We start from the raw sequence: 19,179 nt of genomic DNA on the forward strand, positions 1-19,179 counted from the left end.
ACTACATGAGTTAGGACATGCTGGTTTTCATGATGGATGATGACGGAAGCTGATTTGTTTCTGTGCTAGATATTGATAAGTGGCCCAATGAAATACTTCTCATCCTAAGCCTCCAGTGACTTTACAAACCCATTAGAAGCATTAGCTAAGCAACATTCAAGAAAATACCAGTAGTAAAAGGGGCTGCTGCTATAAGGAAACAAACTTTCTCACACAAAGAAATATCCTTTAGTGAACTAGCAAATCTGGATTACAGCCTTGTCCATTGGATGTCACCCAACTTTATACCACCTGTAACTTGTTTTTGAAGTGAAAAGCTGATTGGAATATTTCAGTGTAGTTACCAGTTTTTATCACAAATCAAATGAAACCACAAGAGTTTTTCACCTAAAGGATTTCCTAGCAAAAGGTTTAATCCCGAAAAGCATGGATATGTGATTTAAAGTTCCATAGTTGGCAGTTAACTAGGGGTTTTGGGAACTATAATCCTTATACATCTGGAAGGTATTGGGTTTCTCCATACAGTAATATAGGATTAAGATTTTGCAGCACAGAATCAATAAGAGGGATGGTCTTTAAACAACAGATTTATTAGCTGAATAAATTTATTAGCAGAGTTTATTTGCTGAATCCTGCATCAAGACATCTCCTGTATCTGTAGAAATTTCCTGCATTTTATAAACAATTTAATCCAAAGTTCTACCTGAGAATAGATCCTCCTCCAAATAAATTCATTTTAATTGAAGTTTACTAATATTTTAATATAATTAACATATTCAACAAGTGATAATATATTATGTTCACATTTCTTGGGAAGTATTTTCCTTTCTAACAAAACAATTTTGCCAAAGGTGCTGGTGAATGAATCTACAAGTATTGCATATTTTAACATTAGGATAAATTATATAAATTATACATTCAAAAAAGATAGCTCCATTCCCCCCCCAGCTGTTAATAATAAATAGGAAAAAAGGTGATTGCCCTTAGAATACTTTTTTGTATTGTAAAATAACTTTGAAAATATGTGTTATTAAACAAAAATGTTCCAATAAAGGAGAGTACAGGTAGCCCAGGATTGGATTTCTTTCTGCTAAGTTCAGTTGTTTGCTTGCAGATGTTTCATTACTCAACTAGGTTCACATTGTTACCTAATCAGGTAATGAAATGTCTGCAAACAACCAACCAAGCTCAGAACCGAGAACTCATACAACTATATGCTGGCAAAAATATTGATATTTTTAATGGAATAATGTTCTCATGTTATGATATGAAATCAAAAGGGGGCTCATTTTCAATGTTGTTCACAGATGATTTGCTGTTTAACTTCCTGGGGTCTTCTGGAGTCCAGACTTTAGCAGTTCTAATAATGTTTTGTTCCTTGAGTTGTTTTTCATCAGTCCAAGAGAGTGAATGCCCAGCAAGAGGAGGAAGTCCGTAATCTGGGTCACTTGGAGAAGGTGATCCTGGAAGGAAGATAAGCCAAGGAAGAAGAAGAGCATTAGACTGAATATTCTCACCATACTAGAATAATAAACATGCTGTGAGCAAGTAGATGGCGATATAAATTTTCCAAATAAGTAACGGAGACTTCCCACTTTCTGCCACACCTGTAACAAGGACTCAGCTAACTGTGGCATCATTTGCTGAGTATATAATGCAGTCTTAAGCTCACTCACCATTTCATCTACCTGTTGGATAGTCTATCAATTTAAGGAATTTAATACTTGCATTAAACCAGCATGGTACTAGGGAGAAAGCAGCTTCTCTCCATAGCTAAAGAATAGCCTTATTTTTGGCTGCTCTTCAAATGTGTTGGACTAATCTCTGTTACAGCCATGCTGGCTAGGTATTTGGAAAACCAAAATCTGGAGGACATTAAGATGGATAAGCAGAGGTAGCACACTATTCATGGGCAAGGGCTTCTGCAGAGATTATCTAAGGAACACCCTAATTTGGATCACAACTTCTTTTGAATGCATGCAGACGTGAAGAATACTTATGTGTATTGCGGGGTTTCAAGAATAATAGTCTATCAGTGGTGCACTGATTTGGATGCAAACAATCTACAGATTCATGCAAAATACGTGGCTCCTTACAATTTAAATTCCGCCTCGAATGAGTGTATCCTTTTAGGGTTTACCCCCGGCTAAGGATCGCCTTTGAGTCGGTGCAAGCACATTTCACTAGCAAACAAAGGAAAGGATAAAGTTTCCGTGTGTGCTCGTGCATACACTTGTGGGTAGCAGCAGTAATAACAGCCACCGACAGACACGTCCATGAAAAAATCCGAGCGCGAATGGAATGCTATTGGATACCCATTTTGTGCGCCAAGTCGGGGAGTTTCAAAGCAAGGTTTCGGGCTGCGACGATCTCTCACTGCTTGGGTGATGGGAATGAATTTAGCAGGGCGAGCAGGGCGCGTGAGCTTGAGGACGGCCGTCTGCAAGGTTTCTACAGCCGCACCGAAGCCACTGTGGCCAAGGAGTCTCCCTCTCTCTTCATTTGGAGCGCGCTTGACCGGGATGGGAAGCTCACCCTGCACTTACTTGTGCCCCGGTGGCAGATGATAACCTTCTTGGGTTGGCATGGGCTCTGGCTGCCAGCGCTGCGCAGAGGTAAGTCGGACTGGACCAGCTCGCTGAGAAAGTTGATGTAGCCGATGGCCAGGCGCAGAGTGTCCACCTTGGAGAGACGCTTCTCGTAAGGCAGCGTGGGGATATGAGAGCGTAGCCCCTCGAAGGCGTCGTTGATGGACTGCATCCGCCGCCGCTCGCGCACATTAGCCGCCTGCCTCAGTTGCTGCAACTCAGCCTCGGAACGCACCCGCCGCCGCCGCCGCGCTGCTGCTGCTGCCGCCGCCGCTGCACTCAAAGCCTTGAGGCTGCCCCTGGGCGATGCCGCCAGTTCACAGCACTCATAGGTGAAACTGGCCGACGACGGCGAGGAAAAGGGCATAGAGAAATTACCTGGATCCGCTTCACAGCACAGAGAGCCTTCCAGCACATTTTCAGACCCTGAGCCACCGCCAGCCCCGTCGCTGCGGTAACACTCATGGAACGGCGGGCTCAGGAAGCCCACCTCGGCATCCAGGAGTTCGTCACCTTCCAGAGGGTCGCGGGAAGACTGATCGGTGAAAAATTCCTCATCATCAAAATAAGATTCTGAGGAGAAGGAGTCCAGCCCAGCAGGGAAGTGTTCCAGTAGTACCGATTCCATGCCGGATCTGCAAGAATGTGGCTGGGAAAAGGCGTAACGGGAAGCCAGTTGTGGGTGAGTCGCTGCCTTTTCTTTCTTTGCCCACCCCCCGCCTCCGCCTTTGGCTCCTGCGGCGCTGCGATTTGCTACTGCTCCCTTCTGCGTATTTGCGCGCGTTCTCTCTCCCCGACGGGGGCTGCAGACTTATAGGCACTGAGGGCCGGCACGCGAGGATTCTTATAAGTACAACCGGAGGCGCGTGCCATTAACCAACATCGCCAGCCAATCAGGGCTCAGTGGAGGACCTCCCATGGTCAAGGGGGAGCGGGAGGGGAGCATACACCTAGGCTGCTTCTGAAGGGGAGCGAGAGCAAACTATGCTCTCTTTTGGTGTCCTCGTTCGCTGATTTCCTTCTACCTGTCAGTAGACAGTTTAACGCGTTGCTACAGCTACCTCCATTGCGCTCTGGAGGGATCCTTGGAGTGTCACGAAGCTACTCGTGGCGAAGTTGGTGTAAGCAACCTGTCTTCAGGCTTTTCCACTGTCCCAATCTCATTCTGCCCTGCTCAAACGTCTACCACCCTCGCTCCATATGTGCGGAGGAGAGAGGAAGGGAAATCTAGTTCTGGTTGGACCCTGTTGGATCTACCTGCCTCAGTGTAACTAGAATCGGCCTGGGGAGAGGGGAAGACTTAATAATTCTAGTCTAAAATTATGCCCTATCCAAATTCCCGTTTTCACGAACTTTTAGTATTAATTATCTTGCTTTTTCCTGCCCAACCATTGTCTGGCTAAGACTCATTACTTCCTCTTTAAATAGGGTATTAGATAGATCGTCAGAAGGGAGAAACATAGAGGATTAATCGGAAAGCATATTCTAGATTGTTGGCACTTGCTAGATAGAGATACTTGTCCAAAACACTTTCTCTAGATAAAACACTTGTCCCATCCCCCCTTGCTATCTTGGATGCCGGAAGGTCCCGATCATTGACTTCAAAAGTTTGCCATTCCCGACACAGGGAACAAAGTCAAGGCCATATCCTTGAGTTTTGACACCTGGTGTGATGGTGAGAGCAGATAGCTGCCTTGAAGAGCCACAAACATGGAATACGGAGACTCAGTCCTAAGTGTGTAGCAAAGGCAAATGGTGTGCTAACTAAAAGGCAGGTGCCTTGCACATGTGTCAGCTGAAGCCAGTGTTTTCCAGTTACAAGTTTTGTAAAACTCAGACAAAACACATTCCTGGGATATTTGTACAGCTCATTAAACCGAAATGTTGATAAATTGTTCTCCCTTGCTATATGAACCAGAGTCAATTATTTCAATATGTTGTTTTCTGTATCTCCATTTTGTCATAGAAAGCAAGCCATGATTCAGCATTTCTGATTTGCGATGTTGTGAATTCTCAAGTGAGAGAGATGCTCTGGTGACCATTAAGGTGTCCCATACTAATGGCACCAGCAACAAATCATAACTCACCTTTCTAACTTGAAGGTCTGTCACTTTTCCTTTCTCTTCTTCTCATAATGTTGCCAAAAGACATGCCCTGAGTCCTTCGGGAGAAGGGCGGTATAGAAATTAAATTAATAAATTAATTAATAAATAAATACCTAAGGCCAAGATCAAGACTGGTTTTGGTAAAGACCTGCTGTCATGCCTAGGACAAATTCCTAAAATTGATATGACTTCCTTACAAAGACGGATGCCTCATTTTGCCTGCCCAGTGCTAGGTCTGTAGCAGTCAGATGTTGCGATAACTTCTAGGAGATCACAATTCATGTCCACCCTCAACCACAGAAACTCCCTGGAAGACTTTTGGCAAGCCACATCTCTCAGCCCAAACCTCTGTGGCAAAGGATCCTTGGGGGGGGGGGGAATGAAAGGATCTTTTCATGAAAGGAGGTTTCTTTTGAAGAACTATATATCTAACAAAGAATGAAATAAATGGAAGGAAATAAGGTTAGTTTTGCTTTTCTTTACTGGCAAAATATGTTTACTTTCAAAATGTATTTGCTCAGGAGCATGGCTTTTTTCTACTGCATGCTTATGCTCTTTACTCTGAATTGTATTGCTACAATTAAAAATACAGATCCACCAAACCATGTGCCTGAGATGGAAGAATTGAAGAGTATTAATGACTGATTAATTCAAGTTAGAAAATCTCATGATTCAAGAGCTTCTGGCTACCATCACCACCAACACTACCTACTTCTACATAATCCTCCTTACGGATATGAAATTCACTTAGGCAAATATGGATAGTTTTTCAGCCCTGCAACATTTAATACCATTCCACACCTGAAACAGCAGGTTTTAGGTTTAAAACACTGAAGAGTTTCACCCACCTTCCTAGAAGTCCCCAAAAACGTTTAATTGCAAAAGCAAGCAAGGCATGGATGGAGTGCTCTAGACATTGTGCAGCTCCTTCACAAATTAATTATGTTTAATTAGATTACATCTGTTTCATGCAAGCCAGGCGACATGGGCAAGGCAGGTAGTTTGATCAAGTAGAAGAAACAACATATTACATGCTGGAAAAGTAATGCAATCTTGTGTATTGTGCTAATGTCACCTCTCTCAGAGGATGCAGAGATCTTCAAGCCTTCCATGAGCAGATGGAGCCCCAGCAGCAACCCCAGTTAGTGTCCACTGATAATAATTGTAGAACAATGAATGGATCTTTGCCACCTACCAACACTTTCACTTCGCCGTGATTTTGATTCCTTCTTTGTTTGGGAATGGAATGGGTCCAGCCCTGAGACATTCTGAGAATTAAACCTTTGTTCAGCACCAGGCTGCTTTTCTGGATTTTGTTTTCCAGTTATCTCAGCTTGTGGAGGTCTTTGAAGCTTGGTCATTCATCATATTTTGAAATTGGTTTTTCTTCCTAGTGTGAAGATAGAGAAGCACTGTGGTCACTCTCCTGAAGGCAGACAACACTGGATGTTTTCAACTAGACCAGTCTTGAACTTGGGTACAGATGAGATCTAAATGGCCCACCATCGTGGCCACTTTGGACTTGCTGCATGCTCATTTTCAGAATCAGTTCTTTTCATTTATAAAGCTGATAGAATTAAGATTTCTACTGTAAGTTGTAGCAATAAATTGTAACTGCAGGATGTTAATTAGGGTTTTGAATATACTAAACAGACAGTAATGGGTATTATAGAAAATAGGGTCTGACGGGAACCAGTAATGGAGAAAAGTTGGTTAGTGGGAGATTTTGCTTGGAGTTGCCCATTCACATTTCATAAAAAATGGAGGATAAAAACTTTTCTCATTTCCTACTCTGCAGCAATCATTGCTACAAGTTTAAAGTCAACATAAGTTGATTGAATGAATTCGCACATTGTACTTAAATTCTATAAGCCACACCATAAGAAAAAATGGCTCAATTCCACTGATGAATGGAATAATCAGTTTGCTTTATACTCTCTCATTATATTCCACTAAGATGAATCAAGAAAGACCCCATGTATCTTTAAATTATGTAATTCATTAAAGTACTTCAAGATTTGTTGAGGATTATCCATTTAGATACCTTTACATATGGATTAAAGTGATGCTTCTAAATGAGACTTGGAAGTAAATGTGAGTAGCTTTTAACATACTTCATAAACTTTCAGCCTGCTGTAGAAACATCAGTATAAATCCTCTGATCTAAAGGAAAGATACAAAACTAAATATTACTGAATAGTGGCCTCAGTGGCCATATGCCAGAGGTCAGCCTCAGTTTCCAGCCAGCATGCAAAGGATAATGAGTAGGACTGCATGCATCTCGTGTACATATGGGATTCTCATAAGACCAACACCAGGCTGAACCTAGGTGACCAAGAGTTCTAGTCTTGCTATAGGCATAATACCAACTGTCATCTGGGCCAGCCAACCTCTCCAAGCCCAGGAAGAAGTTTGCAAAGGGACTTATTGCTAAAAAGAATCTTCCCAGAATGACAGGGAGCAGTCCAAGCAATTATCAGGAGTCAACATTGACCTGAAGGTACAAATAACTTTAAGAATAAAGTGTGTTAAACCAAATGCTTCTAACTCCTTTGGGCAGACTTGGACTGCATGCAATCCTATTCATACAATTTGAAAGTTCTCAACAAAGCAGAATTTATTTCCAGCTTAATGAACATGCATAAACTGAAATGCTGGAATGATTTTAGAAGTGCCTTAAATGTTGCCAATATTAACCAATAGAAAACTATTAGAGCCACACAGCTACCTTAGTATTTGAGTTTCTATCTGCAACTGATTCTTGCCTATTACATCATGTAGAATTAATCTTAAATTTTGTTAGGAGAAGAACTGTAAATATTCTCTTTCCTTTTGCTCTTTTCCAAACATAATGACTCTTTCATGCTTTTAGAATTGAATAACAGGATGGTTCAATGCTTATTTGATCTAGAGTAGTAGGTGCAATCAAATAATCACTAGTCCTATAAGTGTCTTAAGGTTTCAAGGTGCAATCTCCATGGTGAAACTGACTCTAAGTTAAAGATGTCTATGATTAAAATGCTATATTTAAATCCCTACCATTCTAGGGATTTACTCTCAACTAAAAATGGTAGAATGTTGCAAGTGTGCATAGCTTCTGCAATGCTTCATAAAGCTTAATATCTAGAGAAAAATCTGTTGGATTCTATTTGGAAATATCCATTTAGATAAAGATTTGAGTTGGCTGCTACTACATTAATTTAGAAGGAAAATAATCCAAAATTGAATTAAACTAAGGTATAATTTTGCCTTAGTTTACTTTGATTTGAGGTACCTGGCTACTACTACTTCTTTATAAAAAAATACTGATCTTGCAAATATCCTTAGGTATTACAGTAAAGATCTTTGAGAATTTACTGTTGACTGGTAAAAAAAAAAATACTGGATATTGGGTTTTTCTTTCTTTTTTCTTTCTTTCTTTTTTCTCTTCCCTTCTTCCTCTCTTAAAGAGAGTACCCTTGACTCTTTCTTCTAGGCTGCTGCACAGAGGATTTTTTAATCAGAAGATGACTATTTCTTCTTCATCTCTGCAGATAAGTAATAGCTATTGGTAAAGAAATTGTGAGAGGATAGGCTGTCTACAAAATGAGCAGCACCTGTGTTGCTGTTGTCCCCTCCCTCTCCCTAGCCAGCACAGCAACTATTGGCTGCAACATCTGAGACTAGAAACAGCTGGGTGTGGTGTTGCTTCCGTGTGGGAGATGGGGAAGGAGGTACGTGAAGCAAATTAAAGCAGATAGAAAGAGATACTGTTCTCCAGCAGTAGGATTCATAAGAAGTAATGCAGTAGATGGAGGAGCAGTAAGAGAAGTAGTAGAAGTAGAAAAGATGGAGTAGGGGGCAGTGAATACTAGCTTTTGAATGCTTGCTCTGTGTGTTGCCTATAGATCTGTGTGGTCTCTTGAATTTTGAAGCCCAATGACTTGGGCATACATAAAAGAACCCATAATGAAATTCATAAAGCAAGATATCTAAACCTCAATTCAGTATACTTTAGATGGCTAGATGAAAATGTTTCTAACATAATACATAAGTTGCAAAATTTACTTATTTTAGGTGGCTTTTAAATTAATGCAGATTGGACAGATTCTTACAGTGATTAGCCAGTAATAGCTAAGTTGGACCTTCATACTTAAAGCCAATCTCTCAATTATTAAGTTTTGGGAACAATCCTTTGCAATGGGAAAAAAAATCTATCAGCTTTGCAGCTAAGTGCTGCTTCTCAGAAGCCTCTTTTTATTTTTATATAATCCCAACCAAATATACTTTTATATTTTCTAATTCAAGACAAGATTTAGTCCATCCTGCTTCTGATGCCACTAATAGCCTCCCAAGTGTACCTAAAAGTAAAAATAAAAAGGGTGGTGTTGGTATGAAAACAATGTTTAGTTTCTATAGATGAAGGAGGAGGCAGTGGTGCTAACAGGGAGAAAACAGCAAATTCAGGGTCTGATCAATATAAAAGAGCAAAATGACCTCCAGATACAAACAGGCTGCCTTCTAAATCAATGGAATAATATATATTTAAAAAGAATTTTCCTGTCTATGATGCTAAAGTGCTCCTAACTATAATGCTGCAGAAAAATGGAACAGTATCCAATGAAGTGAGTATGATCTATGTAAACTTGTGATAAAGCATTTGTCAGTGTTTCGGGTGCGTATTGCTTACAAACACCAGTTCCCATCAAAGGCCTAGCATGGGAGAGGACATATGATTGATTTTGTTTTTCTTAGAAGCAAAAACAATCTTTAGAAGCAAAAAAATCATTCAGGTCCTCCCAAGTGTTGTTTGGTTGTGGGTAGATGTGCTGGGGTACCACGAAGGGGGCAAGTGTGATATAATGGCACATTGATATGATGTTTCCATTCTGCCTCCACTTTCTAAAGACCCCCTAAGTAAAATCATCCTGGCCGATTTTGGATGACTCTGAGTGAGACAGTCTGAAAGGCTGCAGTGCTTCTTCCCGAGAAATATTCACGCGGCTGATGAACGGGGACATTTACTGGAGTCAATCAATATAAAACTTGTCGTGCTTTTGTTTTGCTGAATTCTTCCATGGAGAAACGACCTCTCCGCCCTACTGCTCGGCCTTTTGGGGAACTTGTACATCCTCTGAAAGAGCCGGGAAGCGCGTCCCCGGAGCACAACCTTGAAGCTTTTTTGTGAGCGGACGGGGCTGAGGAAAGGGGACCCTGACTAAACAGCTACCCTTCTGCGTCAGACTCTCTCCAAAGCAGAACGGCGCCCCAGGCCAGCGGCGCTTAATGGAATCACGAATCCAACCGCCTCGCATCTGAAGAACAAAAAAGCCAGTCGCGGATGCGAAAGCGCGACGGCGCACCTGCAACCCGGCGCAGCGAGTTGCTGGTACCTGAGCACGGCCCGGCTGGTAATGCGCCATAATGCACCTCCTTTGAAGGTCTTTCAAGTTGGGGTCAGGGTGTCTCCTGTCCCCGCTACCGCCCCGCCCCTACGCCAAGCTGCAGAGCAGGCCGAATCCATGGGAATCCCGCCACTTGTGCGCTTGGAGGCGAAGGCAGCCCGAGGGCGGAGGGACCTCCCCCGCTCGTCACAGAACCGGTGGAAGATTATAACAAATGGATCGCCATCGATTTCCCGGCGAGGACGCAGAGGCAAATCAAATAAGGGGAGGGAGAGAGAGAAAGATGAGGTAGACGGGTGGGGAGTGAGAATTAACAAAACCAACCATTCAGCTGACCTTCTTCTCCCCCCCCCCCCTCTGGCTACGGAGGCGCTGGCACTTCTGTCCGTTCACCTCTCGAGCCACTCGTTGGGGGTTTTGCTGAAAGCGTGAACGCGAGGTGAGAAGCGAGTTTAGCAACGAAAATATCCCGCTGAATCCTCAGTAAGAATAGTCAGGATGGCAGTATAACTTTGGCTCTTTCTTGCTGCCCGGAGGAAGCGCTGCAATGCAGCCCCTCCCCCCCCCCGCCTGTCCCCAAGAAAGGAACCGGGAGAGCTTATTGAGAGTCCGAGGCGTCCTTCGCCTCAAAGGTCCATGAGCCGCTTCCAGAGCGCAGATCTGGGTAAGAAGGCCTCAGGGCTAGGGGGGGGGGCTTGAATCGGTGGAGAAACAATGGAGCAGGATTACCCGGGAAAGAGAAGCATGTTTCCCCTAGAGGCGTGTTGTGGTCAAAAAAGTCAATATGGCGGTTACGAAGGCATGATGGAAGCTCAGACTGATTAAGCTCAGGGGAAAACAGGCGGTGCATCGACCACACTGCCCTCCGCCATATTGACGATTTTTTTTTTACCATAACCTGCGGATGCTCCTTTCCCCACAGCTGGGGTTTAATAAAGGAGTGTTTTTCAATCTTGGCAATTTTAACGGGTGTAGATTTCAACTCCCAAATACTCCATCTAGCATGTCCCCGAGGAATTCTGGGAGCTGAAGTCCAGATTTCTTAAAATTGCTAGAATTGGAAAAATACTACATTTAGAAAGTTCCTCGTTTATTTGTTTTACCATAAACGGAGTTGGATAAAAATGTCAAGACAGTTTCCAATGAAGCTCTACCACGCAAAGACAGCAATACACCAGAAGCTCGCCCTGAGTTTCTTCCGGCCCGAGTCTTCGCCAAATTCCAACCAGGGCTAATACCTATTTAGCTTGGGGGTTTATGCCAAGACGATGATTATAGCCACCTGCTGAGTCTTGTCTTAGCAGCTGGCACAACTAGTGTGAACCCCAGGTGTTTAACCCAACCGCAGTACTTTTTTCCCATTTCAGTGGCTGAGGGGAGGGAGTGGAACCTCTTCTGTTCCCCAAAATAACAGCTTCTTGCGTGACGATAGATGGCGAGAGACAGCCAATTCCCCCAAGAGATCCCTCTTTGCCTCCAGCAGCAAAGATTAAACAGCGGAGCAACAACGGAGCGCCCTTCGGTTTCCCTTGCCCCACAGGCAGAACCATTCTTCCTGGAGGGTAATCGGGGAAAGGTCTCCTCTGGGGGCGGGGGCGGGGCGGGGGGGGTGAATGCCGCGACCGAGGTTTGTCTCTTGCAGCGGCGGAGTGCGCAGGTGGATTCGCTTCTCAGAGCCGCGGCAACTGGTGTTTCATCCAACTGCGCATCCCGGCACACGCGCCACCTGTTGGGCCAGGACAAGACGGGACGGGCATCTCGCTCGCCCTGGACCTGAGCATTAACTCTGCCTCGCCTCCGCCAAAAGGGGCTTCTCCGCTCGCCCGCAAAGATGAATCCTCCGGTCGTTTTCTCTGTGCGGTAGGAAAACGAGTGGGCACGCTGCTCAGAGGATCTGTAAGAGGCTTGTAACTTCAAGGGGTGTTAAAGAGCACCTGCAAAAACTGCGGGTGGCAAGGCAGGGCAGGCAACGGCGAGAGAGCAAAGCTCGTACCTTTGGGAGCCTTCTTTCGCCCCCTCCCTCCCCCCCCCGTCCGCCTGGCTCTCTCGCTGACTTGCTGCGTCCCCCGTGCTGCTTCGCCCCGCCCCTTCTCGCCTCGCCTGCTTCCTCCAACCGGCCTAGGGCTATTAAGGCTTCCCTCCCGCCCAGAGCGCTTGGGAAAGCCTGCAAAGCTGCAGACCGAGCTAGTCCATGGGAATCTGGCCACTTGCGCGCTTTGCAGCCGGGAGGGGGGCTGCGCTTCCTTTACAAAAAGAGACACAATTAAGCAAAATGCTCAATGAACATTATAAATGATGGGCAATCGCTCTGCAGATTGCCTAGCAAATCAAATTATATATGGTTGCTCACGGGTGATTTCCAGGCGCTTTATAAGGCAAACAGGTATCTTTTTGTACGTTTGCCTTTTCGCCATCTTCTCTCGCTCAGCCCCCACCCCCACCCCCACCCCTCGCGCATCGCACCACCCAAACTCGGCTTTTAAGAAAGAAGACAAAGTCACCCCAGACGGGCAAAAGGGCTTGAAAGCAGGTCTTTAGCTATTCAGAAGTTCCCCCCGCCGCCCGCCGCTCAGTCCCACTTTTGTTAGCTACTGGATTTCACACGAGCCCGGGAGGTAAAGGGGAGCAATGGGGGGATGGCGACACTTTTACACTGTTTTCTTGTAAATTGGACCAAGAGTTGGCTCCGCAAACCCGTAGGCACCTGCTCCCCAAGACCAAAGGGCTCGCCTGGATTTCCATAAAGAGGGATGGTGCTAAATTTGAGCGCACAATGAGCTGCAAAAAAAAAGAGGCACTTTCAAAGGAGTCCAGAAAGGCGTCGAAGATCAATGGCGAGTCAACAAAATCAAACAAAACCTGTGTGAGTGTATTTTGGGGGTGGGGCGGGTGGGGGGGGGGAGAGGCAGACTGTAAAGAGAGAGAGAGGCTTGGCTGAGTCTGCTTGGGAAACAACCTGCGCTCGGAGAACCGCGCCAAAGCTCCCGGCACAGCAGACCGAGGGGACACTCAGCCCGGCGTCTCGGGCCATGGGAAAGCGGAGCGGGCTGTTTCTCAGCCTCGGCTTCAGATGCCATCGTTCAGCAGCAGCAGCAGAAGCAGCACCAGCAAGGGAAGAAGTCCAAACTCCAAAGCGAATGCACAAAATCTCTGAAACTACAAAGAACGTCTGAGATCTTGAGTGCTCCGGCAGGAGGGCAGAATTCCCACAGGCGAGAAAGCGAGCAGGTTTAAAGAACCCCAGTAGGACAGCTGCCTTTTCAAGCCCAATGCTGGCAGCCTTAAACAAAAATCAGACCATCCCTCAGGAAATCAGCCCACGGAACTCATTGCTACAGGGTGCTGTGGTAGCTAGTAGAAGTGTGTAAGATGTCGAATATTATATGTGCCTAAATAAAGTTTAAGTCTATAATTATTGTAGCCATAGGCACACTCGTAAAAAGAGGGTCTCAATGATCTTCTAAATAGCTCTAGTATAAACATCTGAGTCATTATTTTTTGAACCTTATGTACACCTAATTAGAAATAACAGCATTTAAACCAATGAGTCACACTACCCCAAGTCTCTGTGCTGCCTCATCCTGGGAGGAGTGAGCAAAAAGCATTGGGAATGTATACCAGGAATATCTGTTCCCAATGGGGTTATCCAAGACTTGAAGGTCATCCCAGATTCTCAGCTAAAGCAACAGCCTTTATTTTTGGCAGCAGAGATATACAGTAGGAAGATGCTGGGGAAAGAGGACCAGTCCACTGTCAAAGGCATCATTTTGCATTGTGCAGAACCATTCCTGTCTTTTATCAAGAAAATCACATAAATAGGTAATAGATGCCTATGAAGTTGAGAGTTGATATCAAGTTGATAACAACTATCAATCAAATCACTAAAAAAAACCCCTCCCTTTTATGACCTTGTAATCCCTCAATTCGGAGTAGAGTAGGACGATTGGATGGAACTGAGCATTTATTGAGACTGCTAAAAAAAAAGACAAGACTATATAGTATACTGTATGCAGGTGGTCCTCGACTTACAACCACAGTTGGGACCAGAACTTTCATTGCTATGCAAGGTAATTGTTAAGGGAGGCTTGCCTGATTTTATGATTTTTTTATGTCACAGTTGTTGAGAATCACTGGAGTTGTTAAGTGGATTATGCAGTTATTAAGCAAATCCAGCTTTCCCCATGACTTTGCTTGCTGGAAGCTGGTTGGGAAGGTTGCAAATGGCAATCACATCACATCACACACACACACACACACACACGCTGCAACTGTTGTAAATATGTAAATATGCCAGTTGCCAAGCAGCTGAATCTTGATCATGTGACTGTAGGGATGCTCTGATGGTTGTAAATGTGAGGACCACTCATAAGTCACTTTTTTCAGTGACACTGTAATTTTGAATGCTTGCTAAATGAATGGCTATAAGTTGAGGACTCCCAGTAGTTGGGATGGCCAACATATCATTTGGCAAAAGGGACAGACTGGCTGAGGAGACATATTGCATTACAATAATCACCTGAATGATGGTTTGTTAAACAAGCTACAATTGCCAGGGTTCATAGATTATGCTAGGCTGGATATTGTATAATAATATTATACTGCATTAAGCAACAATGTATGTAACAGGATGAATTAGTCAGAGCTGTGAATCACACCAACCTTTTTGATTGCTGGAACAAGGAAGATCAACCATAGGAGATGAAGCAAAATTTGTAGCAACGTTATAGGTTACTGACCACTTCATAAACATAAACCTGGTCTGTGAGGAATGCAATTAATTCAAATGCCATGTAAGAGGTATGAGAGAGATTTGTTAGCACATATCACAAATCTGCACTAATTTGTTAGCACATATCACTAATCGGCAATTCTTCAATCATCCATTTGAATATCCAGAGCAGAGTTCTGATAGCTTAATGTTTTTATTCTAGGACAATACCTTTCCAGTACTGAATATAGAAAATAACTCCAAATATGCATCACTCTCCTTTGCAGCAATTTGCCTCTAGTGAGCAAATGCAAATTATGTTATTTACCTTGAACATTTAAAAGTGCTGTATAGTTCAGGGATGCACATGGATACTGAAGATTGGCTGCTATCTTTGCTGCAATGTGACTTAGGGCAGATCGCACAAAAGAATGTACAGTTTGCCTATCATTCATTACACTGTAAACTTCCTAGAGCAGCCTAGGAAAATACTGAATTAATGGAATGAATGTAGTGTATGTCCAAAGTCAGTTATACCGCATATAATACAGCCCTTCCTTTTCATAAACAGCATATTCAGTTAGAATACCATGAAAGCTGGAATTTTTCCCAGTCCAAAGCTAATCTTCAATGCAACATATGGGTGAGCATGTGAGAACAGAGTATGGAGGTTATGTTATGGGTGGGTGGAATGATAAGCTATTTTCCAGGGGAAGTGGGTTTCCCATGCCACAGGTAGGTGATTTGCTCTTTGGTCTATGTCATCTTGCTAACAGTCATTTCCAGGCTCTATCAATACGCTTATCAAGGGCTTTCAGGAGGATAGGAATTACCCAATGCCACATGTCTCCGATTGCTAGGATGATTAGCACTATGGTGGATTTAATGCTGATGGGTTCTCTTTTGTCCTTTCATGCTGTTGTTTGGGTGTGGCTGCACCTGCTCATGTAGCAACAGGCCTCAGATACTGGAACTTTCTGAAATGGCATATGAAGCTGCAGGAAAGGGTGTGAATCTAGTCCTCTTTGTATGCTGCTAGTGCACTGTGGATGCTGCACAGGGCTGTACAGCTTGTGTCCTAATTTATTATCCTTCTGCTGTGTATTTCTCACATTGAGTCTCCCTTCCCTCTTGGAATGCTGCCATGATAGTTTGGCATCATGCAAATCTAACAGAGAAAATCAAATGTATTTTGTAATTTTCTGTTCCACTGCCGTGTGAGTTTGTCATTAATTGAAATTTATGCAGAGATTTAAGAGACAAGAACTAGAATCATATAATTCTATTTTTCTTCTTTGAAGGAACTTGGATAGCTTGATTCCTTTCTCCTCAGAAGATTATCTATTGGACAATTTGTACAACAGACAGTATCTTTACCCAGTTTCTAAAATCAAAGCTAAGATTCGGAACAATCTATTGTAGACTATCTAAATTAGGTCTGTTTGACTCAAATGTTGTATCAATTAAAAAAAATCAGTCTTCTTCAGATCAAATTTTTGGGAGGACCCAATTTCAGCTGGATCAATTTGCATACCTAAAATACAAACATTCATAGTATATATCATCCAAGTTGCCTTGGATTATTTTCTGAATCAAATTGATCTGTGAATTTGATTTATTAAATTGATTTTAATTTAAAACATTTTTCAATAAATTTGGACTGTGATATATTTGTATAGTCCTACTCAGTGTTTTTTTGGTGAGAAAAATGGTGCCAGAACTCACCTCTTGTTAATCTTTTATTATATATATATAATAATATATATATATATAGTTCTTAGCAGGACCAGTGGTTGAGAAGTAATTAGTAATTTTTTTTTCATTTTTAAATTTGGGGTCACACTTTTACACTAAAAATTTTAAAAAGATTTTCAATTCACCGATTTTTTAAAATAAAAAAAATATTTACCTTTCGCATGTAGTCAATTACTGTACACATACCCACACGTCAGTTGTGTAATGAAATATAACATTCACCGCCTGCAGTAAGCACTCAGCACTCAGCACATAACCACACGACCACACAATCACAAGCCAAGCAGTGCCACAAGCCGAGCAGTGCCATCACAATCAGCGTGGACGAAGTATGCATGCATTGGACTCGACACATAAGCAGCCCGCATGCACCGTTTCAATGATTTTGCCACCGACCTGCTATGCTTGACAGGGTGATTCAAGTCCATGTGGACTAAACATCAATTTTTCAAAAGTTACTTTTAAAACTTAGAAAATCTGTCAAAAAATGTGCCGGAACTCTGTTCCGGTGTGTTCTATGACAAAAAAAGCACTGGCCCTACTATGTAGGTATTCCATTACTGTACTACAAAAAGGCAACAAAGTTGTCTAACCCTAAACCTATTCTCTGGCGCCATCTTGTGTTAATTCTTCAATATTCTTCCTGTTGAGCCTTATGTGAAACCTCAGCTACCTTGCCGTACTTCAGATTTCCTATGGCAACACTGTAAATTTGCACACAACTTGGAGAACCTGGTAGAAATTCTTAACAAATGCCCTAGTTTGGTTCCAGCCTGCCTGCAAAGCTCCCATGTTGCTGATTTACATTTGATATATTTTGTGAAGGTTGATTTATACTTTGGAAAATATCTAAGGTATAAATCTGTACAGTATATATGAACTGATGTATATTAATACCAACATATAATCTTTTCAATTCTTTCAAACATCTTGTAATAATTTATCTTTATGGGAACCTTGTAGGTAAAATTACAGCAAATATGTAGATAAAATTAAAGCAAATATATCTGCTGCAAAACTGTATTATTGTAAAACATATAATTCCAGTTTTTACTTTTGATTATTAAAACAATTTTTATGACTGCAATTAAAGTCAAGCATTGCATTATATCATGCCATAAGAACAGATGGTTTTTAGGTCAGCCTTCCACCCTATGCTGTATTTGCAGGACTCTTAGAATTTAATCTATTTTATGAGATAGAAGGTACTTATATCATATGAATGAACAGAAAAACAAATGGCATTAACAAAAAAAGTTTATATTTGATGTTGAAGCTGATATCAGTTAAATCTGGTATCAATTATATAAGGATAAGGGAGATTCAAAGCTGAGGTGCCATAACAAATGCTGTTCCTCAGCAATATCCCCTCATTAAATATACAGAGGGATCATACTTCAATCTCAGCTTCCAGCTGAAATTTCAACGGCTGTGACTTCTCCCAAGCCACTCATGACTTTAATGGTTAAACTCGCCACCACACCAAACATACACTTTTTGTATACTATATAAAGTGGTGTTTCTCCTAACAAGGAGTTATTCTTCTAAAATCCTATTTACATCTTTTTGAAGCAAAGTTAAGATGCATAAAAAAAGACAACTGCATTTGAATTTTGGATTTTTGCATTTTATTTTCATGCAATGAATTATTGTACCTAATGATGAGAAGGTAATTATCAACAAAAGCAACTCTTTTGCAAATAATAATCTGCATTTCCATTGGATTCAACTGAAGCATGCCTAGGTGAAGGACCTCTGTGTGCGTATAAAAGGGCTCCCACCATTCTACAGGAAACCAGCTACATGAAAGGATGTATTCCAGCATGGATTAAACACAACATAATTTGCATCAATAGCTTGGCATTGGCTGTATACATGCTAATTCATTAGATGCAGTATATGTGCAAGAAGCAGACACATTAAAAGCTGGCACCAGGTTCTCAATTTATTTTCAAGGTAGGCCTATGAAGTAAAAGAGATTTGAGCATTAGAGCACTATCAATTCATAAGATATAATCCTGACTGGCTGGAGATTGGTTTAAATGTTAATGAAACACTTTTGATGCAGAATTTCTGCCCAGATGGCTTGAGACCATCGCTGAACACATGGCCCAGATGGGCAACACAGTGCAAAAGAAGAGATTTTACTGCAGCTTTAGCTTCCTGAATTAAAACATATCTGCATAAATTATACGAACTTATTTCATAGCCAATGGGGCCAATTAAGCAAGCAATTGGCAAATAACTAATAGTATTTTCCATTAACACTATCAACTCCATGAGGTCTCAATATTTCTGAGCCTCTAAATGTATCAGGAATGAAATGGGAACATTCCTTATATTCTATGGAGCAATCTTTGTTTGAAAAAAGGGAGCTTTCTTTAGCAAAAATTATTTTGCTTAAGGAAACCACTTTATAATAAATTCTAAATATGAAGCCAACTAGAAAATCATGTTCCATCTTTGAATCTCATTGTTAACAGCATTTGGAAATATGTTTCCGTTGATTCTGGTAAACCCATACGGAAGATTGCTAAATTTACCATTCATTTTTGTAATATTGGTATTACTCTTTCCATTTTTAATTAGACTATAGGCATATTAACTTGGATTAAATCCCACTGAATTTATGGAACTAC

The 19,179-nt window shown here is 42.2% G+C and overlaps 1 protein-coding gene across 1 annotated transcript; it reads right to left on the minus strand.

The window, feature by feature from the left end:
- Window positions 1-1,260: 1,260 nt before the first annotated feature.
- On the minus strand, window positions 1,261-3,216 carry PTF1A (pancreas associated transcription factor 1a; the record flags this gene model as incomplete). Its single annotated transcript, XM_081345415.1, has 2 exons — window positions 1,261-1,463; window positions 2,547-3,216. 2 exons carry the CDS (start codon window positions 3,214-3,216, stop codon window positions 1,261-1,263), a joined length of 873 nt encoding a protein of 290 aa, XP_081201541.1.
- Window positions 3,217-19,179: the final 15,963 nt, after the last annotated feature.

The sequence above is a fragment of the Vipera berus genome, assembly GCF_964194415.1.
Source record: "Vipera berus genome assembly, chromosome: Z".
In the NCBI taxonomy this organism is placed as follows: Eukaryota; Metazoa; Chordata; class Lepidosauria; order Squamata; family Viperidae; genus Vipera; species Vipera berus.